This window comes from Dama dama, chromosome 21 (assembly GCF_033118175.1).
Source record: "Dama dama isolate Ldn47 chromosome 21, ASM3311817v1, whole genome shotgun sequence".
Classification (NCBI taxonomy): Eukaryota; Metazoa; Chordata; class Mammalia; order Artiodactyla; family Cervidae; genus Dama; species Dama dama.
Window position 1 is genome coordinate 53,746,230 of NC_083701.1, and position 25,033 is coordinate 53,771,262.

The window sequence follows — 25,033 nt, forward strand, 5'->3', positions numbered from 1 at the left end:
AGCCTTCTACAGAAAGCTAGCAGCATCATACTTAATGAGGAAAAATTAAATGTCATCCTTTCCTGCCTCTACCGTAAGGTTGAGAACAGGCCCAGAATGTCTGCTCTCACTGCTTCTATTCAACATGGTACCAGAGGTTCCAACCAGAGCTGTCAGACAAGAAAAATAAAAGGAATCCAGATTGGAAAGGAAATAAAGCGCTCTTTATCCACAGGTGCCATGATCATTTATGAAGAAAATCATCTGGAATTTATAAGTAAAAACTATTGGAATGATAAGTGAGTTTATCAAAGTTGCAGGAAATAAGATCAATATATAAAATTCAGTTGCATTTCTATATACAGCAGCAACCAGAAACTGACAATATAAAAAATAGCATTTACAATAGCACAGTGTTCATAAATCAGTAGAGTTGGTATTGATAAAATGTATCCCCAAGTTCCAAAGTTTGTCTATAGATTCAGTGTGATCAATCCTATAGTAGGCTTTTTGTTTCTCTTCTTGGTAGAGTATGGTATTGCAAAGAACCTAGAATACCAAAAGTAACAACAAAGAGTTCTTAGACTACCAGACTTTAGGCTTATTATAAAGCTAGTAATCAAGTCAATGAGCAATGTGATATTAACATCAAGATAAACCAATTGATCCACAGAACAGAGTCTAGATATAGATGCATAAATGAATATCTATGGCCAATTAATTTTACACAAAAATTAAGAATAATCTTTTCAACAAATGGTGCTGGAACAACTGGATATCTATTTTCGCCTTTGCAGTAGGCTGAAAAATAGTTACACAAAGGTATTAGGTTCTAACCCCTATAACCTGTGAATATTATTACCTTATATAGAAAAAGGGTCTTTGTGAAAGTGATTATGTTAAGGATCTTCAGCTACACTGAGAGATTATCTTGGATTATCTAGACAGACCCTAAATTCAAATTGCAGTCTCCTTATAAGAGATTATAAACTCACAGAAGAGGCTGTGTGAAGATGGAGGCAGAGAATGATGTGTCCACAACCCAACATGCTGACACCCACCAGAAATTAGAAGCAAGGAATGGATCCTCTCCCAGAATTTGCAGAGAGCATGGCCCCACTGACATCTTGACTTTAGACTTCTGTCCTCAGAACTGTGAGAGAATATATTTCTGTTGTTTTAAGTCACAGATTTTGAAGTAATTTGTTAGAGTAGCCCTATGAAACCTAAAGCCTTACACTGAAGTTAACTCAAAATGGGTCATAGATCTTAATGTAAAGCTTGAAACACTGACACTTCTAAATGATAACATAAAAGGAGGCAACTCGAGGAGGCAAAGGTTTCTTGTGTGTAACACCAAAAGTGAGATCCATTAAAGAAGAAATTGATCATTGAACTTTGTCAAAATTAAGAAATTATGTTCTTGCAAGGATAATCTTAAGAAAATGAAAAACAAGCCACAGACTGGGAGAAACTTTTGCACACACATATCAAATAAAGGACTAGTATCCAGAATATATAAAGAACAACCAAATTTCATAATAAGAAAATAATTAAATGAATAAAGTTTTTTAAATGGGCCAAATTATTGAACCTGACATCACATCAAAGAAGATATATGAATTGAAAGCAACCTCATGAAAATATACTCATCATTATTAGTCATTAGGAAACTGCAAAATGAAAGCACAATGAGATAACACTATTGAAATGCCTCAGATTTAAGGCTGATCATACCAAGTTTTGACAGGATGTGAAGCATCTGAAATCTCCTACACTGCTAGTGGGAGTGTAAAATGGTAGAATCATGTTAGAAAATAGCATTTTCTAAAATGTTAAATATACATCTATCATATGACTCAGTCTTTCCACTTACTCATTCTCTTATCCAAGAAAGGTGAAAGTATATGTCCATGTACAGACTTGTACATAGCAGCATTACTTGTAATAGCCAAAGTTGAGAGCAAGCCAAATGGCTGGTGAACAGATAAATACATTGTGATATAGCTATACAGTAAAAATTGCTTGCTAAGTCACTTCTGTCGTATCCGACTCTTTATGATCCCATGGACTGTAGCCTGCCAGATTCCTCTGTCCATGGAATTCTCCAGGCAAAGATAATCAGAGTGGGTTGCCATTTCCTCCTCCAGGGGATCCTCACGACCTGGGATCAAACCCACGTCTCATGTCTCCTGCATTGGCAGGCAGGTTCTTTACCACTAGCACCACCTGGGAAGCCCATGCAATAAACTGTTACTTGCCAATAAAAAGCAAACTATTAATACTATCAACAAGGATGAATCACAAAATAATTGTGCAGAGTGGAAAAAAAGGCCTAAAATGCACTGTATCATTAGATTCATATAAAATTCTATAAAGTAACAAATTTATATTAGAACCCAATAAATTTATATAAGTAGGAGGGGTCAAAGAAAAATTATAAAGAGATATAAGGAAACATTATGGGTAACAGATAATGTTCCTTAGCTTAATTATGGGATAGTTTCATGAGTGAATTCATAAGTCAAACTTTATTAAACAATATATTTTAAACATGCAGTTTATGTCAATGATTCCTTAATCTACTAAAATTTTAATTTAAGGATTAGGTATTGAGTTTTATAAAAAATTTTCTATTGGTTTAATTATATGTTTTCATCATATTTCTGCTTTTACTAATAACATATTGAAATAGCATTGTAATATATACTTCCTCTGTTTGTGGTATCAGCATTCATTCCCCTTTAATTTGGTAGCAATACCATAATTTCTTTCTAAGACCATATATCTGCATTACTGACTCCTCCTTTGGCACCATCACTTAAGGTTAAGTCAGTCAGTACTTTGTATCCCCCTGGTCATAATGATTGGCTTATAGACAGGCACTTGACCTACTTAGAACCAATGATTCACAGTGAGCGTTTGCTGTGATTTCCAGGACAAGGGACTCCCCAGTATCTAAGATTGTAAAGAGTCTGTCTGCAAAGCAGGAGACCCGGGTTCCATCCCTGGGTTGGGAAGATTCCCCTGGAGAAGGAAATGGCAACCCACTCCAGGACTCTTGCCTGGAAAATCCCATGGATGGAGGAGCCTGGCAGGCTACAGTTCATGGGGTTACGAAGAGTCAGACATGACTGAGTGACTTTACCTTCTAGGACAAGGATTTGTCATTGAATGTGAGAATGAAGGGACAGAAACAAAACCAACCTATAGTAACTTACTGTTTCTGAAGTAAGGTGAGAACCTCTCAAAATATGGACGCATCAGCAGGATGGAGCTTAGAGGCTATTAGAGAGAAAATGGGCCTTAATTGTATCATCTAGTCCTACCTAGCAGTGCTTAAAGCTAGATCTATTCTTGGACTTTTGCATAATATGAATCATTAAGTTCTCTTTTTGCTTCAGCCAGCTGGTCAAAAGAGGCCTGATTCCATGGTGAAAAATTATTTTCATCTATAGCTATACTTTTTACATTGAGATTTGGACTTTATTTTAGGTTGTTACCTCTAAGTTTATGGATGATATTTGTTACATTTTTCTCAGTAGCAACAGTAAACAGGGATTTAATAAATTACATATGCTTTTTAAAACGGGAAATTTTTCCACTCCAAAGTTTTGCTATTCTCCTCAAAAATGTGTATTTATAGAAATAGACTTAGAAAGTAATTTCTTTGGTGCCAGGGAAGGGGGATTAAAGATTTATGGGATCTTTCAATCTTGAAACTGTATTTTCTGACTTTGACATTTTCCCTACGCCCATGCTACAAAAGAGAAAAAATCTGTAACATATTATATTTTTAAGCCATTTAGATTTTTTTCTACTCCTACAACAGATTTTTTAAAAGTATTTGAGATTTACTTTCAGTGTTTGCCAAAATAGATTTCTTACTCCTGGAATAATGGTACCAGGTGAATATTAAGAAGACTGAGTATATTCTTAAAACATTAAAACAAACATTATTCCTTCATATGCCTTTTTTTAAAGAAAAATGTAGTTCAGCATGCAGTGTTAATTCAGTCACTGAAATCACAAAACAAAGAACTTTCAAGGAACCTATATTCTCAGATCTTTTACTAAAGAGCAAATAGGTGTATTCAATGTTTTTTCTGTCTACAAATATACCAGTTTACTAGAGGAACAATAGAGAAGGGTGAGGGTATCTTACTATAGGTATAAGGTAATAAAAGCATGAAGCATATTCTTTTATAATGTTGATATAATACATTCTGCTGGGAGGCCCATTACTGGTGCTTCAGGAACCCGGTAGAATCAAATGTGAGAAAGAAATAAAGAGAAATCAAGAACTATGAACAACATGTAAGCTGCTTTGGAAAATAGTCTAACAGTTCCTCAGAACTTTAAACATAGAGTTATCATATGACCCAGCAATCCCATGCCTAGATATATACCCAAGAGAAATAAAAACATGTATACTGATGTTCACAGTAGCATCATTCATAATAGTCAAAAAGTATAAACAACCCAAATGGATGGATGGATAAATAATATGTGATACATCTACACAATAAAATACTATTCAACCACAAAAAGAGTGAAGTACTGATACATACCATAACATGTATAAACCTTACAATAAGTGAAGAAAACCAGTTTCAATAGGCTCTACATTGTGTAATTTCATTTCTATGAATAGGCAGATCTACAGAGATAAAAAGAGATTAGTGGTAGTCAAGGGCTGGGGAGAAACAGGGAATAATTGCTAATGGGTATACATGTTGGGCAGAGGCAGGGGATGATGTAAATGCTTTAAAATTGATTGGTGGGAGGGGCTTCTCTGGCAGTCCAATGGTTAAGACTCCACACTTTCCATGCAGTGGCGTGGTTCAATCCCTGGTCCGGGAACTAAGATCCCACATGCCGTGTGGCAGGGCAAATAAATAAAAAGAAACTGAGATTGATTGGGGTGACTGCACAACTCGGTGCCTACCGTAAAATCACTGACTTACATATTTTAAATAAATAGTGATATATCTCAATGCAAACTATCATAGAAACAACAACACAAGAAAAAGCCTGGAGTCATCTTCTATGCTAAATATATATGAGTTTTTCAAACCATATTGATATTTTTGCCTTCAGCTTGTTGAAGTATTTTATTTTTGAAGAAATTTGAAATTTTTGGTTAGGGAAATTGATAAAATCAAGTTGTTCCTGTAATTTTATTGAGGGGGAAATGGTTAGATAAAGTGGTGATCCCCTCTCTTGCCAAAACTCTCATCTGGAATGCTTTTCCTAAATATTTTGAGGATTATTTGGGTGAAAGCACCCTCTTTATGTCAGTGTCTTTGTTATAGTCTACTGATACTTATGTTTTATCTACAGCTAGTGAAGCTATAAGAAATGACAAACCTATGAGCATTTTGTTCTTGATAACATGCAGAGTCTGTGAAAACCACAAAAAAACACTATATTTCTGGTTTAGGATTGGAGTCTGCAAAATTCCAAGTACTAAACCCTTCATCCTAAAAAGAAAGCCTATCTCTTGACTTCAAGACTGCAAAGACACATGGCCCATCTAAGTGATTTTGTTTTTAGAGGAAACTTTGATATGTAAAAATTTTTTCTGAACATGTTGTAAAATAACATCTTTATTTAAGTTTATTGTTTATACATTTTTGTAATAGTGAAAACTACCATTGCTTACATGTCCAGAGTCTAATTGAAAATCATTGCAGAGGGCCTAGAAAAAATATCACGAATATAAGTAAGATATGAACCTACTAAGTTCCTTTGGACAAAGCAGAAGCATTAGTGAGAACATCCATGCAGTAGAGTTTCTCATGATCTAGAACTTCAAACTTTCTCTTCTTCCTTGCTCTCTCTACCTACTTTCCTCTTTCCTTCTCCTCTACCTCCTCCTCATTTCCGTGTCTGTCTGTCTCTCCCCAACCCTTACCTCCCAATGTCAGCCAGTCTCAGCAAAGTTTCCTCCGTTCACTCAGGTACTCATCTGCTGAACACCTGCCAGGAGAGACCCAATATCTAATAGAAAAATCTATCTGCACCAATAGAAAAACTAAGAGAGTGCATTTGACTGTTGGTGTACTAAGCTGATCTCCTTAATACATAGAGACTTACTGGTTTATACCTCTGTTAACAAAGGCAATTTTTTATCAAAACATCCCATGTCAAAACCACTGTAAAAAACTAACACTCCTATAACAAAAGGTGAAGGTCTCAGATAATGAGAGGTGCTTGACATCTGAGCAGAGTACAGGGAAAACTGTTTGAAAGAGAAGGTTGGTGACAAAAGGGCCTGATGTCGTAATTACCGAGTCGGCTTTATTTTACACTACATGTGGGAGGAAACTCAGATAATTTTGTTGTGCATAATTATGAAGACATCTATATCTATATCCATCAGTTAGTGATAATGGCTCAAAGTTGGCTGAGTTCAGCACCATAGCTATTATATGTGGGAAGAAAAAGATTCTCCAAAGAGAGCTATTTCCCAAGATTCAGCAAGCTTCAGGTACATTAGTTCATTTATCAAATAGTTCTTGTGTTGTAACAATAGGTTTTCAGGTAATTTTGCTAGGTGCTAAGAATGATTAAAATGTAAACATAGATCTTCATGAAGTTCTGAACTTGATTCAGTGAGTCAGGTTTTTATTTTATTTTTTAGGTATTCCCCAATACCTACTCTGCACAGTGGGGAGAATGATGTGGTGAGGGCTGTATGTTGAGTGTCTAGTTTTCAATGCAGGCTAGTTTCTTCAAAAGGTTTTATAATACCTTAAAGAATATACAGTAAGTCACTTTCATACAAATAAGTGCCATTCCAAGAGCACATTCCTTTGTTTGTAAGTTCAATTTGTTAATAAGTCCAACAAGGTTAGCCTAAGTACTAAACTAACACAGTCAGCTATATAGTACTGTAACAGGTTTATAATACTTTTTGCATAAGTAATACATTAAAAAACAAACACAGAGGCATTTCTAATCTTCACTACCTTGAAAAACACAGTACAACAGTTGGCATACAGGGCTGGGATCGAGTGAACAGGCAAGAAGAGATGCTGACTGGAGGAGGTAAAGGATGGGGGAGATGGTAGAGCTGAAGGATCGTCAGCAATTGAAGATGGAGGGCAAGCTGCAATTCCACTCACGCCTGACACTGATGGAACACATGTTTGCATCTTTGAAAATTCACAACTTGAAGTTTTGTATATAGGGGACTTAACTGCACAATAGATAAGAATTATTTTGACAATTTGATATTGGGTGTTTAATGAGATTTTTTTTTTTCCCCCTGTAACTGACTACTGGAGCTCACAGAAAGGAAACAAACATTGCTAAGCAGAACCTCTGTTCCCACCATGCACTCCTGCTGCCTGCAGGGAATTGTAAAGGGAACTATAGGAAGTCTGGGGCTGGGAAGTAGTAAGTAGCATCACCGACTCAATGGACGTGAATTTGAGCCAACTCTGGCCGATAGTGAAAGACAGAGGAGCCTGGCGTGCTGTAGTCCAAGGGGTCACAGATGACTCAACTGAACTTCAACAGTAGTGAGATTAAAGTAGTGATGAAAAGTATATTTATATACTTCATCTGTAAAAGTATGTAGACAACAGAGAAACTAGAGGCTTGAGAATGGCAAGAAGGCCATTATAACTGCAAAAGTTCATGAGAAATTGAGTTAGAGTAATGAGAAATAGATGGGGAAACAATGGAAACAGTGACAGACTTTATTTTCTTGAGCTCCAAAATTCCTGCGAACGGTGACTGCAGCCATGAAATTAAGACACTTGCTCCTTGGAAGAAAAACTGTGACAAACTTAGCATATTAAAAAGCAGAGACATTACTTTGCTGACAAAGGTCCATATAGTCAAAGCTATGGTTTTTCCAGTAGTCATCTACGGATGTGAGAGTTGAACCATAAAGAAGGTTGAGCACCGAAGAATTAATGCTTTTGAACTGTGGTGTTGGTGAAGAGTCTTGAGAGTCCCTTGGACAGTAAGGAGATCAATCAATTCTAAAGGAAATTAACCCTGAATATTCACTGGAAGAACTGATGCTGAAGCTCCAATACTTTGGCCTCCTGATATGAAGAGATGACTCATTGGAAAGACTGAGGGCAGGAGGAGAAGGGGACAACAAGGGGATGAGATGGCGGAATGGCATCATTGACTCAACAAACATGAGTTCAAGCAAACTCTGGAAGATAGCAAAGGACAGGGAAGCCTAGCGTGCTGCAGCTCACAGGGTTGCAAAGAATCAGACTTGATTGGGTGACTGAACAACAATGAGAGTGGCAGTCAAGAAGAGAGGACAGACAGACCTGTTAGGGGACAGGAGAAAAGAAGCAAGAACAGAAATTTCCCTTTTACCATTCATTCAGGATTAGGAACAAGTTGTAGAGGGAATACACTGTCTTTAAATTTGGGACATGTTAAAAGTACATTTTGGAACCCTCTTACACTGTTGGTGGGAATGTATTAATAAATTGGTATAGTCTAAAAATTGGTATAGCCACTATGGAAAACAGCATGGAGTTTCTGCAAAAAAAAATAAAAACACCAAAAAACTAGAGCTGCCATATGACCTGCAACTCCACTCATGGGCATATATCTGCAAAAAACTATAATTCAAAAAGATATTTCAAAAGAACAGCATGTATACTATCTATGGTGAAACAGATCACCAGCCCAGGTGGGATGCATGAGACAAGTGCTCGGGCCTGGTGCACTGGGAAGACCCAGAGGAATCGGGTGGAGAGGGAAGTGGGAGGGGGGATCGGGATGGGGAATACGTGTAAATCTATGGCTGATTCATATCAGTGTATGACAAAACCCACTGAAATGTTGTGAAGTAATTAGCCTCCAACTAAAAAAAAAAAAAAAAAAAAGATATATGTATCCCAGTGTTCAATGCAGCATTATTTACAACAACCAAGACATGGAAGCAACCTAAATGTCCATCAACAGATGAATGGATAAAGATGTAGTGCATATACACAATGGAATACTACTCAGACATTAAAAAGAATCAAATAATGCATTTGCAGCAACATAGATGGACCTAGAGATTATCATACTAAGTGAAATAAGTCATAAAAGAAAAAAATACCATATGATATCACTTATATGTGAACTCTAAAATATGACACAAAATAATAAATTACAAAATAGAAACAACTCACAGAGAACAGTCTTGTGGTTGCCAAGGAGGTGGGGAGTGGGGGGGGATGGATTGGGATTATGGGATTAGTAAATGCAAACTATATATTACATAGGGAATGGATAAGCAACAAAGTCCTACTGTATAGTACAGGCAATTGTATTCAATATCCTGTGATAAACCATAATGGAAAATAGTATGATTGTCTATCTAACACTTTGCTGTATAGTAGAAATTAATGCAACATTGTTGATCAACACTGTTGGTCAACATTGTTGATTCAATACATTTTTAAAAGTTAAAAATTCAACCTTTTAAATTTCTTTGAATCTTTTTGTGATTTAAGGCAGAATTTGACCTTCAGAAACAACCAAACCTGTGGGATCTTAAAATAGAAGATAGGCTATTAATACTATCTTAAACTTATGCATTCATCCAAAGGACAGGTTGGTACCTTGGCCTTAATGGGCACAGGAGCCACAGGCATTTCAAAATCCTATTTCTTAAAGGTAATGACAATTTTAACTAATACTACCACCTACAATGCATCAGCCACTGTTCTATCACTTTACATATTTACTCTTTTCTCATAACAACCCTATTATTATTTCACAGAAGAGGAAATTGGAACACAGAAGTTAAGCAGCCTGCCTTAGTTAAACATTAGTTCTACAGTCGGTAAATGGCAGGGAAGCATAAACTCTAGCGAGTTTAGCAGCTACTTGTTAAATCTGCTTTGCATACACAGGTGGAAACTTGTCCATATACTTCTTGCTGACCGTGATGATGATGATGTCTTATGTCATCTATGTCTCATGTCTCTCAGATTTTAAGCAGATAGAGTTTGGGTGCAACTGTATTTCTCAATCATTGCTGGTTTTTTGCTTTTTTTCCTTCACTATTGTCAGTCTTCCGTATCTTCAGAGACAGCAGCTTTGGGAAAGTGAGTGATTAAAACTACTCAAATCAATGGGAACATTTGGTTTATGATTTTTGAAGCTCGTGATTTCACCCCATGCTTGGTAGGATGTGTCTAGATAATTTCCACTGTGGTTTCCATAGCACTGCTTTTGAATTCCTTCCAAATGCATGCTTTTTAATGGTTTCCCCAGTGATCTGATGAGTGACTGACCCCAGCTGTATGATAATTCCTAATTAGGCCTAAAAGGGTTATTATAGTTTGGTACAATGAGAAGGAAAACTGCTATCAGACTGTTTCTGAACAACCTTCCTTCTGGCAATGCTTTCTTTATATATATATATATATATTTTTTTTTACTTTCTTTTCTCCAAGTTTTGCCTTTTTAAATTAATTTATTTATTTTTAAATGCTTCTTGATGTGTTTTAGTTCTCAAGGTATCACTTCAACTTGTGTTAAATCCTGGGCTAAAAGTACTTGTTTACTTACCCAAAGACCTGTTTTACAAATATAGCAGCCAGCTAAGCTCCCTGATTTACCTGGTGTCCATGAGTAATTCTAACAAAGCAGGAACACCTGTTGACCTATTTGCCAAGTGCCCACCATGGAGACAGTTGCAGTGTCAGATTTTTGAGATGTGAGAACTTCCCTGGTGGGGATTTAACTAGTGGTTTTTACTGCATTCCTGGTAGAACTCTGGAATGATGATTCATAAGAATTGAATCATTGTAGAGAATTAAGGAAAGGAATGGTGTATGCCATCTGTTCCTTAGCAAATGTTCTCACTTTGATGTTAACAAATATTGACCCCAAATCTGACAGCAGTATGTAAGGAGTATGCCAACTTTTCAAACTGATGTGAAATTAGAAATTAAAGTCAGTTCATGATCATCAAACAACCAAATATAACGGACTGAGTAGGAAATGTGGTTTTTAATAAATAGGAGAATTCAGCATTGCCATAAACACTTTACATTGTTCAAAGAGAAGCTTTTGGCAATTGTACTCCCTACGTTTCTCCAAGAATTGTATTGAAAAATCACATAAAAATAAAACTATTATGTATCGATATTATTCTTCTTCAACATTCAGAAAACTATGATCATGCATCCGGTCCCATCACTTCTTGTCAAATAGATGGGGAGACAGTGGAAATCGTGGCTGACTTTATTTTGGGGGGCTCCAAAATCACTGCAGATGGTGACTGCAGCCATGAAATTAAAAGACACTTACTCCTTGGAAGAAAAGTTATGACCAACCTAGACAGCATATTAAAAAGCAAAGACATTACTTGGCCAACAAGGGTCCGTATAGTCAAGGCTATGGTATTTCCAGTTGTCATGTATGGATGTGAGAGTGGACTATAAAGAAAGCAATGAAGAACTGATGCTTTTGAACTGTGGTGTTGGAGAAGACTCTTGAGAGTCCCTTGGACTGCAAGGAGATCCAACCAGTCCATCCTAAAGGAAATCAGTCCTGAATATTTATTGGAAGGACTGATGTTAAAGCTGACATGACTGAGTGACTGAACTGAACTTCACCCAGAAGGAAGGAATACGCTAAATGATCTCATTCTCTGAATAGTAATGCTAAGCTGGTTTTACCCATTCTGAGCTATAGAATCTTAATTGCAATAGGCATCCTAAAAAAGAGTCTTTAACTTGTTATATTCATTGCTGTATTAGGATATTAATTACTAATTAATGATCACAAACTGTGGTTTTAAACAAAAAATTTATCTTAACAGATCTGGAGGTCAGAAGTCCCAAATGGGTCTCACTGGTCTAAAATCAGGTTGTAGGGGAAAATATGTTTCTTGACTTTTCCAGCCTCTGGAGTCTGCCTGCTTTCCTTGAGTCAGAGTCTTTTCCATCTTCAGAGCCAGCAATTATTACAGGGAAGAACTGACTCCATATTGGATCTGTTCCTTTTACTTGAACCTGTAGCTTCCTGGTACTTTTGTTCACTAAAAGGATACTGTCCATACATAATGACCTGCCTTGGGACACCTTGCCCCTCTGCCAGAATGTTAAAGCAAAATGCCTTTGTTCAGGACCCTGTCCACCTGTGGATGGCTATAGGAAGGATGATATTAACATATCCTCTCCCAGAGCTGGCCATTCTGGGAGACATTTGCAAGATTAATGGCCTTTTTATTTTATGTCCTCACCTCTCCCATCTCTGTTCTATACAAGAATCTGGCATCCACACCCCACAAGATGGTTACTTTGAGACATTAGTCTGCCATTTCTCCATCAGTCAGCTTTCTGAATACAGTCATATTCCTTGCCTTAATACCTCATCTCTTGGATTTATTATCCCGTGTGTGGTGAGCAGAGTGAGCTTCGACTAGGAAATACAATGGTGTTGCAGTTTTTCTCCTTATGCATTACTCTGACTCTTTTTTCTGCCTCTCTCTTCTTTTTGGGACCCTTTTGATTACATTGGGGCCACCTAGATAATCCATGATAATCTTGAGCTTCCCTGGTAGCTCAGATGGTAAAGAATATACCTGCAATTCAGGAGACCCAAGTTCAATCCTTCGGTTGGGAAGATCCCCTGGAAAAGGGGATGACTATCCACCCCAGTATTCTTGCCTGAAGAATTCTATGAACAGAGGAGCCTGGCAGGCTACAGTCCATGGGATCCCAGAGAGCTGGACACAACTGAGCAACTAACACTTTCACTTTGATTAAATAACCTTATTTTTATCTGCAATCATAATGTCTTTGCCTTGAGATGTAACATATTCACAGGTTCTAGAGATGAACATGTGGACATCTTTGTAGGTTCGGGGTCGGGGGCACTAATCTACCAACTACAGCTGTTCACAGTCTGCTGCCTAGAGTATATAGATTTTTACATCCATATTTTAGGTTTAAGTTTTTTTAATTATTTTTATTTTCTTATTTTTGTTATCCATACACATACACACATACATGTAAAACAATCTCTATCTTAAATCCTGTTTGAATGAAGCACTGTATAAACAAAAATGTAAATATTTACCAAACATATTTCCTATGATTATGATACAAATTCATACATAAAATGCTTATACACATGAATAATAAAAACCTAAAGATCACCCTCATATAAATAGGAAGACAGCAGATTAAAAATATTTCAAAACAATTTCTGGAAAACAGAAATTGGAAGAGGGTTGATAATGAAACAGGTAGAGAAAATGATAACTCCAGTACACTATGAGCTTGCTGCTGAAGACATAGGAACCAGTTTACCAAAAGAACCCCACTGAGGCTGTGGGATCAGACTGGGTGGGTGGGACAGTGAATGGAACTGAAATCAGAGGGATTAATTACATGTCCCTACACAAATTCAACCATGTTTGTAGGTGTCCCTGTTCACTATCTTGCTCACAGAGCAGAAGCAGACAGCTTTTTGCAAGGCACAAACGATTATCGCCTTTTTTTAAGAAGGAGAAAGGAAAACTAGAAATAATTGTCTAGAGACAACTAAGGTTTTTGGTGAAAATTTTGAAGCTTCCAAGAAAATATTTCTCATTCTAGAATTTGAGCCAATTTGTAGCTGTGTAAATGGTTTTCTGATGGCTCACAATGAAGTGTATAATACTAACTGACATACTTTGAATTTCCTCACTAGAGTTCCAGTCAAAACTTTTATGTAGGAGAGAAGACCTGGTTAGAAAAGGGACCAAGATACCCAATATTATAGAACATCCACAGTGGCAATCTGCCTATCTGTTTTCAAAAAAAAAAAAGGAAAACTTGTGGTGAGAAATGTTGCTGTGGGAATCCATGTGACAATCAGAGGAAAGAATTTTCCAAAACTGAAAAGCATCTTCAGACCAAAAGGATTCCTCTAGTGTCCGGGAAAAAGAGTGTGGAAAAGACCCACACTAGGTGAGTATCATGAACTTTCAGAATACCAAGATTAAATGATGATCCTAAAAACTTCAAAGACAAAAATCCAAATCACTTACAAGGAACTAAGAGTTACACTGATATCAGATTCCCTTCCCCCCAATTATACTAGAGGGTAGGAAATAATGACAAAACAAATTTAAGATTCTGTCATAAGGTTATTTTCTATCTAGAAACTTGTATTCAACAAATTATCAGCTCAGGGCAGAAAACACATATGCTTTCTTGCATTTAAGTTCTGAGAAATTTGAATATTTGCTTAATAAGAATGCAGTCCCACAAGAAGAGAGAATACACCAGGAGGGGGAAGAGTGAAATAGTGAAAACAGTGGGCTCAACAAATAAAGTAGGAAGAAGGGTCTTGTGAGGTCAGTGCCCAGCAGAGTAACAGCAACCAATCCATTAAGGAGAGAAAAGGACAGAGGGCTCTGAGAGGGAGAGCTTCTAAAATAAAATTGGCTCAAACTTAGAAAAAGTCCAGAGTCAGAGTATGCTAAATACAAATAAATAGAAATAAATATGCAAAGAAATAGAGGAAAACAATGGAATGGGAAAGACTAGAGATATCTTCAAGAAAATTAGAGATACCAGGGAACATTTCATGCAAACATGGGCACAAAAAGGACAGAAATGGTGTGGACCTAACAGAAGCAGAAGCTATTAGGAAGAAGTGGCAAGAATACACAGAAGAACTGTACAAAAAGATTTTTCATGACCCAGATAATCATGATGGTGTGATCACTCACCTAGAACCAGACATACTGGAATGTGAAGTCAAGTGGGCCTTAGGAAGCATCACTATGAACAAAGCTAGTGGAGGTGATGGAATTCCAGTTGAACTATTTCAAATCCTAAAAGACGATGCTATGAAAGTGCTGCACTCAATATGCCAGGAAATCTGGAAAACTCAGCAGTGGCCACAGGACTGGAAAAGGTCAGTTTTCATTCCAATCCCAAAGAAAGGCAATCCCAAAGAATGCTCAAACTACCACACAATTGCACTCATCTCACACGCTAGCAAAGTAATGCTCAAAATTCTCCAAGCCAGGCTTCAACAATATGTGAACCATGAAATTCCAGATGTTCAAGCTGGATTTAGAAAAGCTAGAGGAACCAGAGATCAAATTGTCAACATCCCTGGGTCATTGAAAAAGCAAGAGAGTTCCAGAAAAAACATCTATTTCTGTTTTATTGACTACGCCAAAGCTGTTAACTGTGTGGATCACAACAAACTGTGGAAAATTCTTCAAGAGATGGGAATACCAGACTACCTGACCTGCCTCCTGAGAAATGTGTATGCAGGTCAAGAAGCAATAGTTAGAACTGGACATGGAACAACCGACTGGTTTCAACTAGGAAAAGGAGTACATCAAGGCTGTATATTGTCACCATGCTTATTTAACTTATATGCAGGGTACATCATGAGAAATCCCGGACTGGATGAAGCACAAGCTGGAATCAAGATTGCCAGGAGAAATATCAATAACCTCAGATATGCAGATGATACCACACTTATGGCAGAAAGCAAAGAAGAACTAAAGAACCTCTTGATGAAAGTGAAAGAGCAGAGTAAAAAAGCTGGCTTAAAACTCAACATTCAGAAAACTAAGATCACAGCATCCGGTCCCATCACTTCATGGCAAATAAATGCGGAAACAGTGGAAACAGTGGCTGACTTTATTTTTCTGGGCTCCAAAATCACTGCAGATGGTGATTGCAGCCATGAAATTAAAAGACGCTTACTCCTTGGAAGGAAGGTTATGACCAACCTAGACAGCATATTAAAAAGCAGAGGCATTATTTTGCTGACAAATGTCCATATAGTCAAAGCTATGGTTTTTCCAGTAGTCTTGTATGGATGTGAGAGTTGGGCTGTAAAGAAAGCTGAGCACTGAAGAATTGATGCTTTTGAACTGTGGCGTTGGAGAAGACTCCTGAGAGTCCCTTGGACAGCAAGGGGATCCAACCAGTCCATCCGAAAGGAGATAAATCTGGAGTATTCATTGGAAGGAGTCATGCTGAAGCTGAAATTTCAAATCTTTGGCCATCTGATGGTAAGAACTGACTCATTGGAAAAGACCTTGATGCTGGGAAAGATTGAAGGCAGGAGGATAAGGGGGTGACAGAGGATGAGACGGTTGGATGGCATCACTGACTCAATGGACATGAGTTTGGGTAAACCCCGGGAATTGGTAATGGACAGGGAGGCCTGGCTTGCTGCAGTCCATGCAGTCACAAAGAGTTGGATACAACTGAGCAACTGAATTGAACTGAACTGAACTGAAATACAAATAATGCAAGAGAGACAATTGGAAGTAGAATTCCTGAGGTAAAACCTGGAGAAGAAAGTCGTGGCTCATATGTGATAAGTGATACATGGCATGAATCGTTCAGTAGTGTCTGACTCTTTGTTACCCCATGGACTGTAGCCTGTGAGGCTCCTCTGTCAATGAAATTCTTCAGCCGAGAATACTACCATGGGTTACCATTTCCTTCTCCAGGAGATCTTTCCAACCCAGGGATGAAACCTGGGTTTCCCTCATTGCCGGCAGATTCTTCACCATCTGAGCCACCAGGGAGGCCAGTGAAGTTAAGTATGTTAATCTTAATTTTCTCATCAAGTGGCTTAAGTCAAGCTATTGTCCTCACCACGGAGGACAATCCAACACATTGCTTGAATTTTTAATGACAATGTCTATGTAATCATAAGTATAGAAATGATTTTTTATTGGGTCTTAATTTTTAGAGACAAAACAAAAAACCCTGACTATGGTTGCCAGATACAAAGTAAATATTAACAACCTTGCTAAAGTGTCGCCAAAAGAGGATGGGATATGAAGAGGGAGAAGTGGAGAAATGGCTGAGTGGAGTGTGGCACTAATGTCCTTATCTCATAAAGCAGGGAGCCAGTAAGAGATAATGTCGAAAAGTATCTGGAGCATCTATTTTAAATTATTAAGATCACCAACAGAACAATTAAAAAATAATTGAGCCATGAATGTCACACTCTATGAGGAAGACTATAACAGATGCTGTGGATGCCCTACCCAAATTCCTATAGTCTACCCTGGAGTCTATCAGAGCCTGGTCCAGCACACGCTGACCCAATGGTCTCCTGTGATTCTCTCTGTTGGAAATGGGATTGGCCTGTGAACTGAACAGACCAGAAGTGTTGGGAAGATGGCCCAGGAATAACCCCTCAACCACAGTGAGGATGAGATTCTGCTTTTACTGAGAGACCATCAAGCTGTCTCTTTTTAGAGCATCCCCTGAGATACTGGTCCAGTTGCTCACAGGGGTAACTCACACATTAATCTACCTTTCACTGGCTTTCCCTCCCTTCTGGGTTCCACTTCTCATTCCACTCCTGTGCTTCCCAGAATTTCCCTCTCAAATAAACTGCTGCTGCTGCTGCTAAGTCACTTCAGTCGTGTCCAACTCTGTGCGACCCCATATTAGCAGCATGGTCCTCTGCCCCTGGGATTCTCCAGGCAAGAATAGTGGAGTGGGTTTCCATTTCCTTCTCCATCCTCAAATAAACTTCTTGTACATAAACTCTTGTCTCAGGGTCTGTTTGTAGCGGGAGCTAAACTATAAAATGTGATTTGAATCCTTTATTTCTCCCCATACTCAGGAGCTGATATATATCATTTACACGAAATGGCACTTTGAGTATATTACACAGTTAGGATGAAAACCACTAGAACAAATTCAAACAGTAACATTAAAAGAGTTTTTCTCTGATGGAGTGAGAGGAGGGATGGGAGATTTTGCTTTTTATTACGTAAGTGCCAAAGGGTATAAACAGACCATTTATAAAAGAAAAAGCTAAAACGTGTATAAAAATTTCTCAGCTTCCCTAGTTATCAAAGAAATATAACGAATTATTTTCCACTTATCAATTAGGAAATCCTTAAACACTTGGCAGGTAACAAGGGTGAAGTGAAAGGAGTGCTTTTTTTTTTTTTTTTTTTTTTTTAATACAAGGTGAAGTGAAACAAGCACTTTTTCATACACTGTCAGAGAGATTTTAAACTTACATGATCTTCCTGAAAAAGCAATTGAGTGATTTGGTTAAGAGCTTTCATATTTTTTATACCCTCTAACTCTGTAATTTTGTTTCTTGGGAACAATTTCAGATGATGAATCAAAACTACGAACACTCATCCATAAGGCTGAACTGTTATTTACAATTGTGAAAACTAAAATTATCTAAATACTCAAAATGTAGGGGAATTACAAGTAAATAGCATATATTCATACAATAAAATACTAGAAAGACATTAAATATCATGGTTTTGAAGAGTTTTCATTCACATAGGAAAATGTACCTGGTCTAAAGGTGAAGAAAGACAGAATATAAAATTAGATATAATTTACCATCTCAAATATCTAAAATGTATCTATTTTTACAAAGACAAGAAAAAGATGCTATGTAACATTGTTACATTTTAGCTGGAATCAGACTTTGAAAGAGGACTTCACTGGACAATTATCTTAATAAGATAATTATTAACCCCAAACTAACCACTTGGGATTTAGTTCCAATATCGAGATGTACAGGTAACAGATGATGATTTGTAAATTTCTGTGTGTGAGAAAAATGGACTAAAACAATTTTTTTTGTATTGTTACTGAGAAGAGGCAAAGAGGATGAAGCCATGAGGTGTATGTCATGGCTGTGCCTTGGGACACACCCCCTACCAAACCTTTTGTATAATCCCCTCAACTCACATAATATGACTTTTGTGATTTTTTGGTCATCATAGTGTATGTTTTGTACACAGCGTTGCGCAGGTTTATGCAAGGATGCTGGGTCCCAATCACTGGAATTGTGGGGATAAGATAAACATCCAGGAATTAGCTAATGTCTTTGGAGAGGGCTTCCCTTGTGGCTCAGCTGGTAAAGAATCTGCCTGCAATGTGGGAGACCTGGGTTCAATCCCCAGGTTGGGAAGATCCCCTGGAGAAGGGAAAGGTTACCCACTCCAGTATTCTGGCCTGGAGAATTCCATGGACTGTATAGTCCATGGGGTCACAAAGAGTCGGACATGACTGAGCGACTTTCACTTTCACTTTCACACTTGGAGGGGTGGCAGGCAGCTGCGAAGGCAGCCGTGTTCACCACTATACCACCAATTCTGTTAGCATGCAACTTTGGTTTTCACAGGTGATGGGTTCAGAAGTGGGGTTTAGGAAATTTCAACTATCCTGGAATCACCAGAGTTATACCTACATTGGATTTCCCTTATGGCTCTGCTGGTAAAGAATCTGCCTGCAATGCGGGAGACCTGGATTCGATCCCTGGGTTGGGAAGATCCCCTGGAGAAGGGAAAGGCTACCCAATCCAGTATTCTGGCCTGGAGAATTCCATGGACTACAGTCCATGCAGTCGCAAAGAGTCAAACACAACTGAGTGACTTTCACTTTCCCTTTCATACCTACATTACAAACCATATCAATCAAGGACTTAGGTTGTAAATGACGGAGGCACTTGTTGGAAGGGTCTGAGTTACATGAACCAGAGGCCGTCTGGGATCAGGGATTTTGAACTAGAATTTAAACACCATTGACACATACACCCTCTTGGTCCTCTTTCCTTCTTAGTGTATCTGCTTCATTCTCACTTGCTTCTCATTGGATTTCTCCATTTGCTGTGATGTGATTAGCATCAATATTACATCCTACCAGCCTTGTGATTAACTTACTTTGGAAAAATTCCAGTGATGCCCTCAGATGCGCTCATCTTGGTTCATGTGCCCATCTCTTTGCAACCACTGTGGCGGAAAGAGCAAATTTCTCCAACGACTCAGCTGTGGAGTGGGAATTAGACCTGATAGTAGATTTCAGGAGGTCAAACGAAGCCCATGGGAGAATTCTGCACCTAACTTTGTTCCCAAAACACAAACAAGCAAGCAATAAAAAGTCCAAAGTTAACACAAAGAGTACAAAAAAATTATGATTCAGAAATTTAAAGACCTTTCAGTTGGCTCCAGCAGAAATAGCTGAAACCATGGACTGAGGCCTGTTAACCCATGGGGCTGTGGAGATCAGAGTATGGGGATGCCTGCTTTACCAGCATTGAAGCAGAGTTGTCCGCATTCTAAACCTGATAAAGGCATGCAGGGTAAGTTTCTAATATAGACTGACAGCCAGAGGGCCATACAATGCACAGTAATCGGCACATAGGAAATCTGCAGAACAAAGCCGATCCACGTCCCCAGCAGTGCCGCGATTCTTCGAGTGGCCTTTGTCTCCTTGTAAGACAACTCTCTCATCTTTCCTCCTCCCCTTACCTTTTGTCATCCTTTAAAAAAAAAAAAATCCACTTCTCCTGCACCTTTCCACTTGTCTTCAGGTTCTGCTCTTTGCTGGAAGTGGCTTATCACATAAACTCATCTGTGCTAATGTGTGACATCACCCAGGTAACAGAACCTCTTGTTAACTATTAAAGATGAATCTCCCTGTATCTAAACTCTGTTCCCCTGGGCTGAATTACTTTCCTTTAAAAGCCATCTATTTTTCATTAAAATGCTTGCAAATCCTTCGGGTTATTAGGTTTATGGCAGCCCCATTAAGCAGGACAATAATGATTTATGTAAGAATTTAGTCCAGGATCTCTGTTTTGTTCAATAAAAATGCTCAGAGTCTACCCTGCTCTTTTAGCTCCTGTAGCCTTGCATCACAGTAGTGTTTCTCTGTGACTTAAACAATTGCCCTTGTTTGTTTCTTAGGAGGATGTCAGTCCTCCTTGGAATTGTTGAAGATTTACAGCCTGGAAAGCCAAGCTATGCTGCTGTACCCCCTGCCGAGAGAGCAGCGGGGGCTCTGGATCAGGACAGACTTCGTAAAACTTCCAGGTCTGCCCATGGTGGGCCTTATGACCTTGGGCGAGTCACTTATGAGTTAAAGTTTCCTCGACTGTAAAAGTGGGAATCATACCTCACTAAGAGTGTTGTCCCGATTAAAAAAATACTAGTGAACTCTCTGCCAGGCTGCTGCGTCCGTTCCTTGCCTTTCCCCTGCTCTGCGTCACAAGTAGGCTGACCCCTGAAAACTGCATTTCACAGGTTCCAAGCTTCTAACTGGAGTCAGCCAAGGGGTTGGGGGTTACTCAAAGGGTCTGGGAACCAAGAAATAATAACCAGATGAGCAGAAAGAGCATATATCCTATTAATTTAAATATATATTGATGGCATTAAGTATCATCCCCCTGAATGGAATGTGTTTTAAGAGTATTTTATTTAGCCATATGGTGATCAATATTCCGTGGGCTTACAAACAGCTCATACTACTCAACAACAACCAAAAAAAAAAACCCCAAATGGGTAGAAGACATTTCTCCAAAGAAGAAATTCAGATGGCCAATAAGCACATGAAAAGATGCTCAACATCGCAAATTATTAGATAAATGCAAATCAAAACTACAATAAGGTACCACTTCACCCTGGGCAGTGTGAGGTCATCCATCATTAAAAATTCTACAGAAAACAAATTCTGGAGAGGGTGTGGCAAAAAGGGAGCCCTCCTACACTGTTGGTGGGAATGTAAATTGGCGCAGCCACTGTGGAAAACAGTATGGAGGATCCCTCAGAAATCTAAAAACAGAATCAGCATATGATCCAGCAATCCCACTCTGTCGGTGAGTGCAGAGAAAGAGACAGTGAGCCGGGCAGTCAGGCAAGAAAAGGGAAATATATTAGAGGGCAACTAGAGGGTGACTGGCCCTTAAGGAGAAGCAGTGTCCTCCCTTTCTTACGGGGTCTTTCTTATACCCCACCAATGAAAAATTCTCTGAAGGGATGGTAAATGTTTAGCCTGTAGTTGAGTCCTATGGTCACGTAGCCAGAGGTCTGGAATCTGATGGCTTCACAGCTTTGAGAAGGTAGGCACCAGTGAGAAAACAGAATGTCATTTGGGCAATTTAGTCAGTCCCAAGGATCACTGTGATTTTATTCTTTGTTTGCGAGGTCAACATAATGAACTCTCTTAACAATGAGACCCCATGTGGGCCCTGTCACACTCCTGGACATATATCTGGACAAACCATACAAAAAGATGCATGCACCCCTGTGTTCACGGCAGCACTGTTCATAATAGCCAAGATGTGCGAACAACCGAAATGCCATCAACACAAGAACAGGTGAAGAAGATGTGGTGCACATACACACTGCAATACTGCTCAGCGTTAAAGAGAGTGAAATATTGCCATTGACAGCAACATGGATGCAGCTAGAGATGATTATACTGAGTGAAGCAAGTCAGAGAAAGACAAATACAGCTTATATGTGGAATCTCAAAGATGACATAAATGACCTATCTATGGAACAGAATCAGGGACACAGAGAATAGACTTGTGGTTGCCAAGGGGGGTGGGGGTGGGAGAGGGTTGGAGTTTGGAATTAGCAGATGCAAACTGGTACATGTAGAATGAGTAAACAAGGTCCTACTGTATAGCACAGGAGACTATATTCAGTATCCTGTGATAAAGCATAACAGAAAAGAATATAAAAAAGAATATATACGTGTGTGTGTGTGTGCGTGTGTATAACTGAGTCATTTTGCTCTGCAGCAGTAATTAACAACATTGTAGTTCAAATATACTTCAATTAAAAATGAATTTAAAAATATTCTGTGGGTTTCATTCACTACTATTATGCTGATATAGAAGTTGAAGGACTAACAGAGTTTCTGTTTCCCTATATTACTGTAGCAAAAGGTGACATATAATCAAACAGCACCCAATTTCCCCTTTGCCTGATTATTTACCTTTCCTTTACTGGCAGGTGCATCGTGGAAATTGGAAGGATGCTGCCTGTCTGTGAAGCAAAGAATGTTGACCCTAAAGCCATCAGCCACTGCAAACTTGAGGGGCATTCTAGATTTCAAAAAGCAGGATACAGGCCCTACATAGTTAAGGTGCATATCAAAGGAATAATTTCAATAAGCCCCAACTCTCATGTCTTTCCATACATAGTAAAGCACTAAAATTATTAACTTGAGATGTCTGTTTTTTTGTGATTAGCAGTAATATTTCTGTCTGACTACATGTTTGGGTTTCCCAGGTGGAGCTAATGGTAAAGAACTCTCCTGCCCATGCAGGAGACATGAAATGCGGGTTCAATCCCTGGGTTGGGAAGATCCCCTGAAGGAGGGCATGGCAACCCACTCCAGTATTCTTGCCTGGAGAATCCCATGGACAAGGAACCTGGTGTGCTATGATCCATAGGGTCGCACAGAGTCGGACACTACTGAAGTGACTTAGCATGCACGTGTTTGCTTTTTTAAGCAAAAACTCCTCTATATATTCTAGCTTTTCTCTTACCTCTTTGAAACAGTCCCTCAGAGGTATCTGAGAGACTGTATTTTGGGCTATTGTCCTCAGTAAATCTGCCAAATTAAACATAATTCTCAACTTTCAGGTTGTGGATTTTCCTTTCTGTCAACACACAGGACCCTATTGGAATACTTTATTATCATCGCCACACAGCCCTGCTTTACTTGTTCTCAGTTCATGGCAACAATGGCCACCCAGCCTTCTGGGACAGCTATCTGAGTCACTGTGGACCCTTCACAGTCTCTCACTGCCACACCTGACTCATTTTGAAAGCATCTCCACCAAAGCCTTACATTCCCACCGCCATGATCTCAGACCAGGGCTCTCCCAACTTCAGCGCTGTTGACATTTTGGACTGGGTAAGTCATCCTTGTGGCAGCTGCCCTGTGTGTTGTGGCACGTTTAGCAGCACCCCGGGCATAGTGCCAGTAGCACTCACCTTAATGCAATCCAAACGTCCCCAGATATGGCCCAGTGTCTTCTTGGGGGACACAAATGTCCCCAGCTACCAATCACGGTTTTAGACTAGAATCTGGAGACTATTGAGAAAGCTTTTTACCTGAGACCTCTCTTATCTCCCTGTTGTTAGTAGATTGAGTTTAATCTCTAATACAGTATATGAGGGTCTTGACAGCACATAAAATCTTTTGAAAACTAGCTCCAACTTCTCTGCTCCTTAATTTCAGGTGTCCTATGACCTGATCTTAGTGGAAAAAAAACTCTGCCCATACTCCAGAACCTTCTAGGCCTCAGCACTTTTGCAGAGGTGGTTCCATCAGTCAGGATGCTTGGTGCACCTTTCTTTTGGCAAACTCCTGCTCATCCCTAAATGCTCAGGTGAAATATACCACTGTTACCATTTCCTGATGACTCCAGGCATAATTACTAACTGTCACTACTAACCAAGCTCTGAATGACAAGTTCCATCTAGCCAAAGCTATGGATGTCATGTATGGATGTGAGAGTTGGACTATAAAGAAAGCTGAGCACCAAAGAATTGATGCTTTTGAACTGTGGTGTTGGAGAAGATTCCTGAGAGTCCCTAGGACTTCAAGGAGATCAAACCAGTCAATCCTAAAGGAAATCAGTCCTGAATATTCATTGGAAGGACTGATGCTGAAGCTGAAACTCCAATACTTGGCCACCTGATGCGAAGAACTGACTCACTGGAAAAGATCCTGATGCTAGAAAAGATTGAGGGTGGGAGGAGAAGGGGATGACAGAGGATGAGATGGTTGGATGTCATCACTGACTCGACGGACATGAGTCTGAGCAAGTTCTGTGTGTTGATGATGGACAGGGAAGCCTGGCGTGCTACAGTCCATGGGGTTGCAGAGAGTCAGACACAGCTGAACAACTTAACTGAACTGAAAATGACCCCATCTCCAGGTGACACCTGATGAGTTGCAAGCTGGGTTAAAACCTGAGATTCTCCCCTCATATAGTTTTTTACTTGGGAACAGAACACATTACATCTTTGTCTTTCTGGTGCCTGAAGCTGGCTGGACACTATAAAAAACTTGGAAGCTTTTGTTAGGAAAAATAAGGAGAGAAAAAAATGACATTGATGTGCAAGGAGGAGGAAAATATCAGGTCCTGATGAAATCCAAACCCTAGTTCCATACTCCTAAGACCCAATGTGTTGGTGAGATCCTAACATTCTTATAATACACCCTCCTTTTTGCTTTTGTTAACTTGAGTTTGGCTACTGGCACTCCCTAATAAGCATCCTACATATGGGCTGCACCAT

The 25,033-nt window shown here is 39.0% G+C and overlaps 1 protein-coding gene across 1 annotated transcript in view; it reads left to right on the top strand.

Moving 5' to 3' along the window:
• NUDCD1 (NudC domain containing 1) overlaps positions 1–22,949 on the top strand; it is a 120,243-nt gene extending 97,294 nt beyond the window's left edge. The window contains exon 11 of the mRNA XM_061123596.1: positions 22,733–22,949. Within this exon, the coding sequence (XP_060979579.1) occupies positions 22,733–22,934 (202 nt within the window). The 3' untranslated portion in view covers positions 22,935–22,949. The remainder of the gene's footprint in view (positions 1–22,732) is intronic.
• The last annotated feature ends 2,084 nt before the right edge of the window (positions 22,950–25,033 follow it).